Source organism: Onychostoma macrolepis, chromosome 24 (genome assembly GCF_012432095.1).
Source record: "Onychostoma macrolepis isolate SWU-2019 chromosome 24, ASM1243209v1, whole genome shotgun sequence".
NCBI classification, from domain to species: Eukaryota; Metazoa; Chordata; class Actinopteri; order Cypriniformes; family Cyprinidae; genus Onychostoma; species Onychostoma macrolepis.
The window spans coordinates 18530453-18547724 of NC_081178.1; the positions used below are offsets into that span (position 1 = coordinate 18530453).

Here is a 17272-nt window from a genome sequence, read left to right on the forward strand (position 1 = left end):
GCTGGCAGATGTTCCCTTATTTTCTCAGCTGGTATCCATATTCTCACAGACCCTAGGACAGTATACAGAAAGTTGCTCCATGTTGATGATCCGACTGACTGTGGACTGGTGGACTCCATACCAGTCAGCAAGGTCACGCTGTTTTGAACCCAGAGCAAGGTAGTTGAGAAACATGAACATCTCATCAATGGGCTGCAGGGAATGAGTCCGTTCAAAAAAATAAAATTTGCATTATGTTTCTCTCAACTTCCATCTAATCTTTATTAAGTTGTTTTGTATAGTCCATGAACTACTTACTACAGTGTAACTTGGTTCTGTAAAGGTGCCTCTCTGTGCTTGAGTCACACTGATCATATATGGCAGTGATGGCTCTATTAAGGCCCAGAATCTCATCAGCAGGTCATAGGATGCAAATCTAAATGAATATAATTAAGATATTAGTTTTTAAATCTTGTAATAGTGTATACTATGAAATTACTTGGAAGCATTTCAAATATATTAGCCTTCATCTCACTTTTTTTTCTCTCTCTCTCGCATGCACACACACACACACACACCCTTGCATTACAATAATGCACTCTGTACATTTGTCATTAAAATAACACCATTGAAACCGTCTCAAACGATCTATTAAAATAAGACGAAAGTCGTGCCTGAAAGCTGCATCTATTTATTCTTTTTATTGGTTCAAATTAATGGAGAATATCGTGTTTTTCCGTCAACCTAACACACACACACACAATATTTCACCTGCTGTCTCTCAGGCTGTGGCACGTCCACACATATCTCGCAGCCAGTGCTGCTGTCTGTCCCTCTCCTAGTATTATCTTTATTTGTTCTGTTTCACTAATGGCTGTAAAGTTCTTTATTAAGTTGGTGAGTTTGTTGAAGTAAAGGTTTCTTATGAATATGTATTTATGACAGTGAAGGAGGAAGCGCGTCTCTGTCTCGATCTCTCCTGTCTCACAGTGAGCACACACCCTTTGCTCTCTGGGTAACCAGCTCTTTCTGTGTCTGCCGGTCTCGATGGCTAGTCTGTGCTCGCTGAGCCTGTACTTGGTCAGGATCTGTCTCTGCGTTGTGTCATTGACACTCTGGAGATAATCTTCCAATTCATAATTAGATGTTATGGTCCGATATAGTTGTAATTTACTTTGTGTTTTAGTCTCTTGATCCCAATGTTCCAGATATGTATTTTTAGATTGTTTGATAATTTGATTTATTTTGATGTTTGGGTGAGACGCAGTGCTGGTCTGAGACTGGTTAGTGTTAGAGTTAGTCAGGTTAGTAAGTCTCAGAACCAGCTGACTGAGTGGACTCTTTTCGGGGTTCAGTTCTTGGGTTTGTAGTGCTTTAAAATGTAGCGATTCTGTGGGACTCGATTTAAGATGCATCCAGAATTTGAGGGATCTTTTTTGTATATTTGTAATCAATGGGAATCAGCCTAATTCTGCCCTGCATGCATTATTGGGTGTTTTTCTTTGTAATTTTAGAATCATTTTGCAGAATTCTGTATGTAGGGCTTCTGTTGGATGTCTGTCCCATCTAGTGTAGCTCTGATCACTGAGTGGACCCCAAACCTCACTTCCATACAGCACTATGGGCTCAATCACACTATCAAAGACTTTACACCAAATTGGAAGCGGTATTTCAATATTTTGTATATATATGGGTGTTTCTTCAACTAGGGGCACTTTTAGCCAGGCAGGTAGCTACGGATGGGCCTGGGTTTTCATCTGTGGCCCACCCAATGAGAAGTTTGTAATTTTCGAAATGGATGTAATTTATTAAATGATACTAATAAACGTCTAGCTTATTTCACTGTAAATTTATTTATTAACAATATTAAACGCTTGTTTTCATGGTCAATTACAGGTCGTTTCTTAGTTTTCCTCTATAGGTGCATATTTTCATATGCTTGTCCAAATGATGATTCGTCCGTTTCTGTTAGTCCCATCCACAATGTTATGTTTACGACGTAAGGACATAATAGTAAAATAGTAAAAAAACACAAAGCCCATATCGTCTTTCGGATGAGACGTTAAACCGAGGTCCTGACTCTCTGTGGTCATTAAAAATCCCATGACACTCATCGTAAAGAGTAAGGGTGTAACCCCGGTGTCCTGGCCAAATTCCCTCCACTGGCCCTTGTCTATCATGGCTTCCCAATAATCTCCATCCACTTGATTGGCTCTATGACATTTATCGATCGGAAACTTCTGAACCAAGCGTGTTTGAAGCATCATATTAGTATAGGTACAGTGTTTGATCCGTTAAACAGATGCGTCCTTTGTGGAAAGAAAGACATAAACATTGTACTAGGTCCTGGTCGCCACAACAAACTGCATAATTTGCAGCTGCGCACATTTCTGCGGTCCTCGATGTGCGTGAACTGACAGAGACATTTCATTATGAAATCATCAGCGAAGCCCCGTTGTTTCACATTGAGGTAATGCTTTTTAAGTCAAGTCAAGTCACCTTTATTTATATAGCGCTTTTAACAATACAGATTGTGTCAAAGCACTTAACAGTATCAAATTGGAAGATAGAGTGTCAGTAATGTATAATGATAATGGGCTGTAGACATCATCTCTTGGTGCTGATCCACCATCTGATCGGATACGGACTGAGAAACATAATAGGAAAGAAACAAACAAATATTAGCGTAGATGCCATTCTATGGAGTCAATTTAATGCCGCATATATATATGCAAAACAAAATAAAGTTTTGCAAAAGAAAATGAAGTATTGCAAGAAGAAAATAAGTTTTGCAAAAGAAAATGAAGTATTGCAAGAAGAAAATAAGTTTTGCAAAAGAAAATAAGTTTTGCAAACAAAATAAAGAATTGCAAAATATAAATGAAACAGAGCAAAAGCAATGATTTTGCAATACATATTTTCCATGGCCATATCTACTAATTTATTTGCAATGCAGCTTTTATTTTGCGTTTCAGTCAAGTTTGAGCTTGCCATACCGTTTTCCCTTTGTGCTTCACGTTTCTGCGCGTCTCACTTTGTGGCGCTGTTTTGACATGGGGGTGGAGTCAGGGGACGGGGGCGTGTCCAACAGGCCTGGGCATGCCTCCCTGGAAGTGACGTCTTCGGCCCGAGACGCAGATCACAGCTGATCCAGGCACCGTCATTGAGCAGAGGCATGCGGGTGGATCGTTTCCTTTTATTCACTAGCTTTAAAACATGCATGTTTTCATTTTATTAACAAATGTATATGTGTATTAGCAACGTTTGCTCAAGTTAAAGAAGTTGCTGTTTATTTCTCTCAATGTGTGCACACTTTTATAGCATTAAAATGTGTATTGTTTCATTTGGTTAACTAAATGTGCATTAATAGTGCTTGTTCCCATACAGAAATGTAATATATGTCAATATATGTAAATTACATATATAATGTTAGTGCCCATGTATGTCTGCTGCCTATATGAGAATATATGCAAAATTCATATATGTAAAACACATAGACATATATGAAATATATATTTCAAAATATAGCAAAAATGGCCGTTTTCATGTAAGTGCCATATATTTTCCCATATATGCACATACATGTGAAATATAAGATACATATATGTATACATGCATATATGTACTTATTTCCATAGTACATACTTTCACTTATATTAGGGATACAAATACGCTTCTAATATGATGATACCATGTACTTTCACTTATATTAGTGGCACAACTATGTTTTTTATACAGCCTGCACATATATTTGTACTCATTCCACAGAACACACAATTCAGTCTTTTCAAATACAAACTTTAATGCATTTTTTTCAGCACAGACTTGACAACTACACACTTTTCAAGTAAAAACTTTAACTTCATTTAACTTCAACTTCAGACTTTATTTTATTTTTAAAGCCTTTTCAAAGCGCTCACTTTTTTCCCTCAGTATTTCATTTCAAAATATTCCCAAACTCACTCAATGGGGAAACACTCATTTTTGATTAACATTTTTCCTGGACATTGCCAGTCTTAGCTCTGCCATCTTCCCATTCAGGGCTGTTCCGATCTGGCCAGCCGAAACGGACATAACTGCATCTGAGAAGGTAGATTTTAAAGAAAAAAGTTTTAGGTATAAAGCAGACAAAACACTGGTGAATAAATGTATCACCAAGATTAAAAAAAAAATTCTTTATTGCAGTTTCTTCTAGTGCAAGTCAGTAAAATTGAGTGACAAAGTATGTGAGTATGCAAGTAAGACCACACTTACACTGCAATCAGTGTGTAAGCATGGCGGACAGTTTTGCACCAATTTAATTTGCAGGCGAGATAGGGTCATAGTGCCAAACCCCCACCCACCACCACCTCTCATCGAAACTAACTTTTAGTTTTTTGGAACGCCGAATGTGAATTTGAACATATACAAATAAAATCTTGTCAGTCCAGTAGCTGATTTGACTGAGTCTAGGCTCACAACACTTTAAATACAGACCTGTGGCAGATGATGTCAAATAGCAAAATCATAACTTACCCATTATAGCTTTTAATTTCATTTCATCCAGGGCGCTTCTTCTCTCCCCATCTCCCCCCTTTGTCACCTTGGATTCCCCTCCTGAGGGAAAAAAGTTGTTTTTCAGTATGAAAAATAACCAGTATATATAGTTTACGTTTTCATTATCAGCAGCATGACAGTCAAAATGGTTGAAAACAGACACATACACACCGTCGGTCCATTTACATGCACAGCTTAAATGGTAAATGGACTGCATTTATATTGCGCTTTTCTACTCCTACGAGCACTCAAAGCGCTTTACAATGTATACCAATGTATTTTGGTATTCAACATAGTATTTAAAAATACAACAAACGTTCCTGTCCGCTTTCAACACCATCATCCCAGACACCCTTCAGAACAAACTGACACAGCTCTCTGTACCCACCTCCATCTGTCAGTGGATCACCAGCTTCCTGACAGACAGGCAGCAGCTAGTGAGGCTGGGAAAACACACATCCAGCACCCGCACCATCAGCACTGGAACTCCTCAGGGCTGCGTTCTCTCCCCACTACTCTTCTCCCTCTACACCAACGACTGCATCTCTAAAGACCCCTCTGTCAAACTCCTGAAGTTTGCAGACGACACCACAGTCATCGGCCTCATCCAGGACGGCGACGAGTCTGCTTACAGACAAGAGGTTGAGCAGCTGGCTGTCTGGTGCAGTCACAACAACCTGGAGCTGAACACGCTCAAAACTGTGGAGATGACAGTGGACTTCAGGAGAAAACCCCCTCCTCTCCCCCCACTCACCATCATGAACAGCACTGTGGGTCATTCAGGTTCCTGGGCACCACCATCTCTCAGGACCTGAAGTGGGACAATCACATTGACTCCATCGTGAAAAAGGCCCAGCAGAGGTTGTACTTCCTTCGTCAGCTGAAAAAGTTCAACCTGCCACAGGAGCTGCTGAAACAGTTTTATTCAGCTGTTATTGAGTCGGTTCTGTGCTCCTCCATAACTGTCTGGTTTGGGTCAGCCAGCAAATCAGATTTAAGAAGACTTCAACGGACTGTTAGGACAGCAGAAAAGATCATTGGTGTGCACCTGCCCAGCCTTCAGGACTTGTACAACTCCAGAGTGAAGAAACGGGCAGGTAACATCATCAAAGACCCCTCTCACCCCGGACACAACTTGTTTGCACTTCTCCCTTCAGGCAGACGCTACAGATCTCTGTGCACTAGAACATCTAGGCATAAAAAATTTTTCCCCCCATGCCATCTCCAGCTTAAATAGCTAAGACGTGGATCATTACCTGTGTTCTGTAACTCATTCTGTAATTCATTCTCCATCTTTAATTATTGTCTCCCTCTCAAGTATTACGTAAATACACATACATATGTTTATCTATACAGCTGTATATAGAGTAAATAATGCACAAATCTGTACATAAATCTACTGTTCCAGATTCATACTTATTATTATTAGGATTATTATCCATTGTTAAGTCTTACTATTTAAATGTTTTTTTTCTGTTCTCATGTCACATGTGTATTTATGTATGTATGTATGTACCAGGAGCACCTTAAAACCACAACAAATTCCTCGTGTGTTTGCGCACACCTGGCGAATAAAGCTAATTCTGATTCTGGTTCTGAAACTGTATTTCTAAATCAGTAAATCTGCAAATATTGTCTTAAATAAAGTCTGATGATACAAATTGTAATTTGTGCTTTATATTATAGCAATATGTAGTTTAAATGTGGCCCGCTTGGCCTCTGAACTTGAGTACCCCTGCCTTAGAACATAATACCAATAATACTATGGTAGTAGTCAGCCATCTATGCAAAAGCAGAGGTCAGTGTGGTGTACTGTAGATACAGCTGTCCAGGCCAACATCTGATGTACTGATGTCTTCAACTGGGAATCCAGAAAACCTGCAATAAAAACAGTACAGTTCAAAATCCATCATGCATAACCAATATAACAGGACTGCTGAATCCTGTTCCTGGAGATCTACCCACCTGCAGAATTCAGATCTAACCCTGATCCAACACGCCCGTCTGTAATTGCCAAACTGCTTTCATTGATGCGCTGTGAGGTAGATTTGTTGACAAGTTCCTCCCTAAAAGTACATTGATAAAACAGTTTTTTCATAGTGGATCATTTAATGAAGTCGTTCGCTAAATAATATTAGCATTGCTAACAGGCGGGACCTTATGAGAAAGGCATGTAACAGCTTTTTATATATATATATATATATTTTTATTTTTTATTTTTTTGCATTGATTCATATTAATAACAACAAAGATAAAATAAAAAAATAGCTATTTTGTGATTATTAATCTAGTAATGATTATTAAGGAAATAATTAATGTTGGTGATTTTGCTTTGGAACCTTCTATGCAAAAGCAGAGGTCAGTGTGGTGTACTGTAGATACAGCTGTCCAGGCCAACATCTGATGTACTGATGTCTTCAACTGGGAATCCAGAAAACCTGCAATAAAAACAGTACAGTTCAAAATCCATCATACATAACCAATATAACAGGACTGCCCAATCCTGTTCCTGGAGATCTACCCACCTGCAGAATTCAGATCTAACCCTGATCCAACACGCCCGTCTGTAATTGCCAAACTGCTTTCATTGATGCGCTGTGAGGTAGATTTGTTGACAAGTTCCTCCCTAAAAGTACATTGATAAAACAGTTTTTTCATAGTGGATCATTTAATGAAGTCGTTCGCTAAATAATATTAGCATTGCTAACAGGCGGGACCTTATGAGAAAGGCATGTAACAGCTTTTTATATATCTATATATATATTTTTTTTATTTTTGCATTGATTCATATTAATAACAACAAAGATAAAATAAAAAAATAGCTATTTTGTGATTATTAATCTAGTAATGATTATTAAGTAAATAATTAATGTTGGTGATTTTGCTTTGGAACCTTCTATGCAAAAGCAGAGGTCAGTGTGGTGTACTGTAGATACAGCTGTCCAGGCCAACATCTGATGTACTGATGTCTTCAACTGGGAATCCAGAAAACCTGCAATAAAAACAGTACAGTTCAAAATCCATCATACATAACCAATATAACAGGACTGCCCAATCCTGTTCCTGGAGATCTACCCACCTGCAGAATTCAGATCTAACCCTGATCCAACACGCCTGCCTGTAATTGCCAAACTGCTTTCATTGATGCGCTGTGAGGTAGATTTGTTGACAAGTTCCTCCCTAAAAGTACATTGATAAAACAGTTTTTCATAGTGGATCATTTAATGAAGTCGTCGCTAAATAATATTAGCATTGCTAACAGGCGGACCTTATGAGAAAGGCATGTAACAGCTTTTTATATATCTATATATATATCTTTTATTTTTGCATTGATTCATATTAATAACAACAAAGATAAAATAAAAAAATAGCTATTTTGTGATTATTAATCTAGTAATGATTATTAAGAAAATAATTGCGAGGAAATAATTAATGTTGGTAATTTTGCTTTGGAACCTTCAGAAAACTTTAAATCAGTTTTTCTCAAAATGCTTTATCTTTATCGACTTCAAACGGGTGTAGCGCAGTAATTTTTCGTCCGATTCTAACAACTCATATATCATTTTGAAAAGTGAAAAAGTGACAATTATTTGAAAATTTGCTCATTTTGCCAGCACAGGTCACAAATGGTGAAATTTCTATACAAGTAATTCAGAGAACAGGTAAACCTTGTTCATTTACATATATTACCAACACTGTAACAATACAAAGCTGGTTGAAAATCTGCAAACTTACCTTTTAGGGCAATGATTACAATATAAGGATTATTTGGCAGCTGTTCATATTATTTCAGACAAAAGATTATTTATTTAATCAAATATAACTTAATTGCAAGGTTATGAGATGTTTTGTGTGAATGTTAAAATGTAATTGCTGTGATCAAAGCTGAATTTTCAGCATCATTACTTCAAACTTCAGTGTCACATGATCTTTCAGAAATCATTCTAATATGCTGATTTTACCAAAGAAGCATTTCTGATAAATGGGTCATTCTATAGAAATGTACATTTTTCTGTCCCTAGCCTTTACAGAATATAACACTTGAAAAAGACTTTAGGGTTACAACTTGTTTTATATATTTTAAATTGAAACAATATGTTATTTGATCAATTAAACCTTCTTGAGCCATCAATGTGGCAATATTTGTTTTTAATTAATTATAAAGAATTCCAAGCACCACAAAACTGCTCGTCCCCACAGCCATGTACAGAGGGAAAGTGCTTTATTTTGAGAATACTCAAAAATCTGGAATACAAATGGATTAAACTACTTAATTTAGTGAGTATACCATGACTGACAACATGTGGTTTGATACCTTGCAGCAGACATTCTGCAAAATGCATTTTTCATGAAAACTGTAACTGGTGTTACTGTCACTGGTGTCACCTTCTTTATGGGTTACACCAGTGAAGATCAGTTTATGTTTATGTTCTTTTACTAACTGCTTTCACTAATTGCTAAACGTAACAATTTAGTCTCATCTATTAATTATAGTTGAAGAATAAGTATCTTTGGTCTAATGTATGTCACTGGTGATTCATTGTGTCACTGGTGTTATCGTGTTTTTTTTCTGTCACATTACATAAAATGTGTCACGTTGCACGATAATAATTTTACATCCATTGAATTCTGCTTCACTCAAGAGTTAAGATTTTAAGGATTGCATCATTACTTGTTTATAACTGTTTTTTCCCCCAAAAATATTTTCATTGTTATAACAAATACATGGTTGTGCAAATGTACTAACATCATTCAATCACACTTTTAACAAACCTGATTAAAATAAATAAAACAATCTCCTTATTTGTTGCATTATCATTGTTTTCATGTAACTGACTACATGTGCTGAAATAAATCGAGAAATAATATTTCATAAAAACTTCTAAAATTGACAAAGAAGGTAACACCAATGACAATTTTTTTTTTTTTTTTACATGTGGTCTTTAAATAAATCTACTAAAAATATTTAAAAAATCATTAAGCTGTCATTTATGTGTATTCATAATGTAAAAAGGTAATCTAATAATGTGGTCTAAGTTTAAATGTTAAAAAAAGAAATACATTTTAAGACATCTTGCCAAAAGTACCAAAAGTGGATGTTTCTGTAGAATGACCCAAATATGAATGTAACCTGCGCTGAGTTGTATTTTTGTGTGAATGTTTTAACAGTGTAAAGTTTGTTTGTTCGTTTATTTTTATCAGGATTTTTTTTAAAGGAAATTCTTATTTTTATTCAGCAAGGATGCATTAAATTAATCAAAAATGAGTGTAAAGTTTTCTGTTTCAACTAATGCTGTTCTTTTGAAATTTCTATTCATCAAAGAATCCTGAAAAAAAAACAACACACACACAAAAATATTGTGCAGCACAACTATTTTCAACATTGATAATAATCAGAAATGTTTCTTGAGCAGCAAATCAGTATATTAGAATGATTTCTGAAGGATCATGTGGCTCTGAAGACTGGAGTAATGATGCTGAAAATTCAGCTTTGATCACAGGAATAAATTACATTCACACAGAGAACAGCTATTTTAAATTGTAATACTACTGTTTTTTGTTTTTTTTTATCTGAATTTTTTAATAAATTCAGGCTTGGTGAGCATAAGAGACTGAATTTTGAACATTAGTGCATGTTTGAGGTTAACTTACCTACCATATTGTTCATTGTGCCTGGGAGATGTTGTCCGACAGGAGGTCCGCTCTGAGTCTGGGGTGCAGGCCATCAACATGGAAAAATGTAGGAACATAAGAAGCAATTTGTCACAGAGCCAACAATATTTAGTATACAATGCCAGCCAGGTTTATTACAAGGAACCAAGCTAGAGCAGGTGAAATGTAGAAAAGAGAAAGAAGAATATACAGAAAACATTCTTTTAACATAACATAATTTGCTTCTAGGTTTACTTATTTAATATTGCTCATACTTCTTATTTGTGGATGTCAAAGCCCTCTTAAAATGTTAAGAAGCTTCACCTGTTCACTTGTGTTCCTTACTTCTCCATCTGCGGCTCCCTTCAGAAATTGTGAAATCTTGGAGCCTCCCATCTTGCCGTGCTTTTGTTTTTCTTCTGAAATCACAGAACAGTTTTTTATCAACATTTGTTTACCATGAGAGATAAAAATACGTTTGAACTAGATTCAGTTAATTGTCCCGCTGATGTAAGTGACGTCACCGATTAACGGTACAGTGTAGAGTAGACTATATGTTTAGGTTAAATAAATGAGCCTATTTCCAATCACCCACTGAAAAATTACCAGCAAAACTTTTACAGAACTGTCAAAACCTCTCATCTACACAAAGATATGAATAAAATCCCAAACATTCAATAAGAGCTGTCTATGGAGTTAGCCTAATGTTAACGTTATGTCCTCTGAAAATGGCTAAGATGCTAACGGACTTGTTCGAAGACACTAAACCATTTCTATGAACTAATTTCACCAGAAACGAGTCAAATACAAGCAAGAGAGGCGTCAGGAATAACTGTATTTAATATTTGTGAGATTTTAGGAACTAAACTTACCGAAAACAGTAAAAACAGCAGCGAGAAACGGAGCTTCCTGCTTGTCAGTCGTTGTGTTGCCGCTCCGTTTCCATGGCAACTCCCTCCGCTCCAGTGTTTGAACCAACGCGGCTCGAACGTTCAGCACGCACGCATTAAAACACGTCACAGTCACGCAGAATTTACATAAATAATCATATAAAATTAGAACATTGCATAAATAAATAACTTAAATCTAATTAAATTATTATTAAATCATACATTTAATTTATTTAAATGTAGTTCTATGACACCCTGCACGTTATTGTCGGATAAAGCAGCACTTATATATATATATATATATATATATATATATATATATATTTATTTTTTAATGAACACTCAACCACCTTATTTTATTAGAAAGCCTGCTTGCATGTAGACCAGGGTGGGCAATTAATTTCTCTAAGGGTCCAAGAGAAACTTGGTCAGTTACGAGGGCCAGATCAACACACCTAACTAGATTCTTTATAATAAATAAATAAAAAAAAATAAAAAAAAAACAGTAAATGAATGAAAATGTGAAGTAATATTTTATGAACGTTCACAAAAACAGTTTTGAAATTGCAAAAAACCCCAAAAAAAACAGTGTTTCAAAAACTAGCATCACAACTTTGGACAAAAAAAGGAAGTACCTGTATTTCAAAGACCAGCATCACATTAGAGCAATTCCAGCTTTATCGACGTGACATTCGCAGCCAAAACATAAATTCTCATATAAATAGGCTATTAGACCTGTGTTGAACCATTTCTTTATATTTTTCTAAATTCCCTAAAATAGAGTCTAGACTTCAAAAAAGAATCAGTCTATAAACGTGTTTTATATTATTTATTTATATACGAGTTTTTGGGGAGATAACATAGGCTATTTTGTACGATTTACAATGCACAAACCATAAGCAGCAATATCTGCCGGATGTAGAAAGGTTGTCTATTCATACATTTTTTTTTTTTTTTGTGTGTGTGTGTGTTTCAGAGGAAAAATCAATGTAGCCTAGTCAACGTCTCTCCGTTATGGACTTGACAGTTCTAAGAGCGGAGACGGGTAGCTATTTAATAGAGCTGCCCCCAACAATTTAACTAGTCAACTAGGCCTAATCGCATGTTTATCCAAAGTTTATAATCCACAGTGAGCCTTAATTCCGCGCTCAAGCACACGCATAAAGTTTGCCACAAAGCACAGGAAAAAGTCGCCAAATGATTATGAATGTGTCGGGGAAAAAAGTAGTAATTTTAATTATTTATTAATATGAGTTGGGCCTATTATGAGTTTCGAACTGATGTCGTTTCATTATTAGGAAAAAAATGCAAGTGATCTCGCGCCCGTCCTGCATTCCACACTCCACACAAACATCTGAATATGGGCCAGTAGACCTACTAGAACACAGGTTTATTAACATAATTCACCAGTCTACACCCGAGACAGATGCAGTTATAACTTAAAACTGAAGCTATTTGAGTTTTAAAATGATAATGCCTATCCTATACATGCCAGCGGTGTAAAAAATGTCTGCAGAAAAAAATAACAAAACATTCGACAAAGCTCGAGTTAAAATGTTTTGTCATTCATTGTTTTTAAAGCTTTCATCTTCCGCTAATATTTAGAGACAGACGGATAAATATAAAATAACGAATAAAACTATTTAGTTGCCCGGGTACAGTTACAGGCCCCTCAGATGCGTCGGCTGTGTCGGTTGATAAGCCAACGTGGTTTCGACGTTGAATCGATGTTTCATTTTCGACGTAATAACGTTCTGATGTACCGACCAAATAATGAACGTTGATTCAACATCGAAATTTGATTGACGATCGATACTGACCGTTACAACCAAAATCGACGTTGATTCTATGTCATGTGCACTCAGCATCTCCATCGGGTCCGCCATCAGCCTGTGGTTCTGCTGCCGGCGGGAAACATGATGGTCATGCATCAGCCAGAGATGCAGCTCGACGAAAATGTGGACTATGCACCGTAAGTCTTTTTTTTCTTTTTAACATTTGCTAACTACCAAATCAGTGAACATAATGATTTCAATAATGAGAAGCAATGTGGTGTGTATAAGTTACAAAGAACCGCAGCTAGCTTGTAATAGCAATATTAAAAATAAAAAACGTGTAAAAACGTTACCATATGAGAAGGAATAAATGGTAACCTCAGTTTGCTAAAATGATAACCATCAAGTCTACAACTTAGTGACTTTGTTTGCACAGCTAATTCGTAATTTATTGTCATGATGTGTAGGCTTTGGAAGAAACTGCAAGTAATGAAGGGGGAGATGCATCTACAGCTGACCCAGAGCAGGATGCTTTCTTTCCACTGGCCCCTCAATCATCTATGCTTCACTTTGGCTCACAGTGTAACCTCAGACCTTCACAACGCTCATCAGGTAGATTAACATTATTCATATCTATTATTAATTGTACATGATGCCACCATCTGTTTACATAATGTACAAGGGCAAATAATTAGTAAAATCTCTATGATCAAGGCAGGTACAACTCCATTTTTAACACATAATTGAATTAACAGATTTAGATTTAGTGACAGAATTGTTGTTTAGTATTGCAGTAGGTTTGACAGGGGTACCCAAGCAGTGACACATGCTGTTGCACAATTATATAAAGGTGAACCTTTTTTTATTGTAGCAGTTCAGGCACAGCCCAAGATGGTCAGAAAGGTTTGAGAAACAAACACCAACTCCACTGCCCAGTCCTGTGCACAGCGATGATGAATCATCCTCTGTTTTCATGGATGAACATGGTGATGTGTCATGGATCCCAGAGGAGGAAATGAGAAGTGACTTATCTGATGAGGAACCACTGCAGGAATCTCTCCCTGACCTCAAGTAAGACTTATTCTTTTAATTTTAGATTATTTGTATGACCAAATTGTGTCAAGTCATTGTGTTTTTCTTATTTTCAGTGCTGCTGACAAGTTCATTGTGTGCCAAAGCCAGCTGATGTCTCTCTTTACAATTTGCCCGGTATGTTGTGAGGAAACCCAAGGACAAATTGAGAAGCAGGAGGGAACTTTTGTAAAAATAAAGCAAGTAAGAGGCTATTTGTGATTTCTGGTAGAAAAATGTTGTACCATAACTTGGATTTTTTTTTTTATACACTTTGTTGTTTTATGGTATAGATTAGTCATTTTCTGCCTTTTTACATACATCTCTTCAGGTCTGTGCAGCATGTGGGTATCAGCGGTTTTGGCAGAACCAGCCAATGCTGCATCGAAATATGCCAGCCTGCAACCTTTTACTGAGTGGGGCCATTCACTTTTCCGGTTGCATGGCTACCCAGACCATCAGGATGTTGAAGCTGTTTGGGCTTCAGAGCATCAGTGTCGGAACCTTCTTCTGCCATCAGCGCTTGTACACAATTCCTACCATTGTGCAGGCATGGCAGAATGAGCAGGCAGGGGTCATTAGAGATTTAAATGAGATGAGGGGTGGGCTGATCCTGTCTGGTGACTGCAGGTAGCACACTTCAGCTTATATCATTAAAATAGAAAAGTCAATATGAATGTATTAGTTTTTGTGCTTAAACATCTCAATTGAACTGTGTTTGACATTTATAGGTCAGATTCTCCTGGCCATTGTGCAAAATATGGCACATATTCATTAATTGAGGACAGAATCAACAAGGTTTTAGATATTCAGAGTGGCTCGATTAAGTGCTGGAAATAGCGGACGACGGGCACAGAATGGTAACAAAACTCTGAGACATTTGCAGTTCTGTAGAAATGAGTCATGTCATTGTCCAGCTCAGTTCCGTTCTCAATAGCATCAGTACATCATTTATAATAATGGAATAGAGTCTGGGAATGTGTCGACACGGCGGCAATGCATTCTGGGAATTTAGGTCACGGGAGCTACAGCGGAGACTGAGTGGTAGTGAATGTAGACTTTTTATATTATTTAATGTTTATATTATTCTACTTAAGATCGCGTTGCAGTGGTTAAGGCTTACTGTATCATCAATTGTCATATCCCTTTGCACGGCCGGTGTGAAAACGTGCTTTCTCCGCGTTATAATGCCGAAAAAGCAGAGGTTTTACCTGCAGACATTGATGATAAAGGCTATGGCAATTGATCATTCCAACGTGATCTAATGAATCATATAAACATTAAATATGTCTACATTCACTACGGAACTCGGATGAAAATTAAACCGAAACTCGTATGGTAAATATCTAAAATAAAATGTGGCTTTATCATCTCTGTAGATTTAATATATTATGGATACAGTGATTTGCATTAAACTGTAAGCCCTCACACCACTAATAGAAGGAAATCATATATGGTATTTGCAGCAGCTCGTTAACCCCGACGCTTTTTGCACGGATTAAGTTTGGTTAATTCATTTGATCTCTCGCATCGTTGTTCGGCATCGCTAGTAGGAATCTTCAACTTGGTTCGGTTAAGTCAGTGTATTTATTTGCATAGCATCCACAATACACATCGTTTCAAAGCAGCTTCAAGTTCTGTTACCTCTATAATGGCTTAATTCTTAACACTGAGCAGTTTTACCGGGCAATATAACGATATAACCAACCTGATCTCACAGAATTCCGTTTAATGTTCACGGACTTAATTAACCTCCGAATCTGTGGTGGAATCACGGAATCGCCGAAAATTCCGTGCTGGGCTCACAGAAGGCATCAGCCGTGGTCCATGCACGGATTCACTGGTTCAACACCAGCGCTGCATCGGACCACGTAAAAAGAGTGACTCCGATACAGTTATATTTTCACTGGAGTACCTGACCCCACCCCTACCCTAAACCTACCCAGTTCTGAACAATAATGATGACGATAAATTATCGCGTCGGCATATTGAAAGTGTTGAACCAGTGGATCCGTGTGTGGAGCACGGCTGATGCCTGTCACTGACTTGCATTGGTATCACTTCTGTGAGCCCATCACAGATTTTTTTCTGTGAGCCCATCACGGAATTTTCGGCGATTCCGTGATTCCACCACAGATTCGGAGGTTAATTAAGTCCGTGAACATTACACGGAATTCTGTGAGATCATGTTGATATAACAATGATCCACTGTTTGAGATCTAGCTGTAGTGTTCTCCCCTTACAAAATTAGCCATGGTTTTGCTACTCTAACCATAGTTTATCCATGGTATTTAATAAGATTGTGGTTATACGAATGGTAATACATACACCAAAAGCACGGTCGCTACACATTTACAAGTCCATTGGCTAAGATGCGAAAAATCGTCCCGAAGCGGCGGTGGCCGCTCACGATCCTCACAGGATCCCCGGCGGCGGTGTCCGCACACAAGGTTCGAGGCGGCGGTGTCTGCACACAAGGTTCCCGAGGCGGTGGTGTCCGTTCACGATCGTCCCGAGGCGGCGGTAGCCGTTCACGATCGTCCCGAAGCGGCGGTAGCCGTTCACGATCGTCCCGAAGCGGCGGTGGCCGCTCACAAGGTTCCCGAGGCGGCGGTGGCCGCTCACGATCCTCACAGGATCCCCGAAGCGGCGGTGTCCGCACACAAGACTCCCGAGGCGGCGGGGCCTGCTCACGAGTTCCCGGGGGCGGCGGTGCCCGCTCACGTTCCTCCCGAATTCCCCGAGGCGGCAGTTCACGCTCTCAAAGCTCCCGAGGCGGCAGTTCACACTCTCAAAGCTCCCGAGGTGGCGGTTCCCGCTTACAAAGCTCCCGAGGCGGCAGTTCCCGCTCTCAAAGCTCCTGAGGCGGCGGGGTCCGCTCCCGAGGCGGCAGTTCCCGCTCTCAAAGCTCCCGAGGCGGCGGCGTTCGCTCACAAGGTTCCCGTTCGCAGTTCTCCCGAGGCAGAGGTATCCGCTCACAAGTCTCCCGAAACGGCAGAGCCTGTCATTGCCCGTTCCCAGATGGCAGCTCCACACACACCGCTGTGGTGGCCGCGGGTTCTGCCCTGGGTCCCCATCCCGCCGGCGCTGCCTCAGTCCCCAGGTCCCCCTCTGCCGCTACATGGGCCTGGCCCACCATCTCTCCCCCTGATCCGCCTCCGGCCCACCTCTCTCCTAGACATTTTTATTTCAGTTTTAGTGTGTGGAGCGTCTGGAATCCGCTCCTTAAAGGGGGGGTTGTGTCACGGCTCTGCTGGTGGGCCCTGGTTGGCCACCAGATGTCACTGTGTGTGTTAGCACATGGCTTGTTGTTTGTTGTTGGTACCATGTGCTCTCCTGTCTATTGTCTGACCCTGCCCTCCTTGTTAT

The 17272-nt window shown here is 38.7% G+C and overlaps 1 protein-coding gene across 1 annotated transcript; it reads left to right on the top strand.

The window, feature by feature from the left end:
- The first annotated feature begins 13764 nt into the window (after positions 1-13764).
- On the top strand, positions 13765-16019 carry LOC131533450 (uncharacterized). Its single transcript, XM_058765785.1, has 4 exons — positions 13765-13903; positions 13981-14107; positions 14235-14533; positions 14635-16019. Exons 1-4 carry the CDS (start codon positions 13806-13808, stop codon positions 14741-14743), a joined length of 633 nt encoding a protein of 210 aa, XP_058621768.1. The 5' UTR covers positions 13765-13805; the 3' UTR covers positions 14744-16019.
- The last annotated feature ends 1253 nt before the right edge of the window (positions 16020-17272 follow it).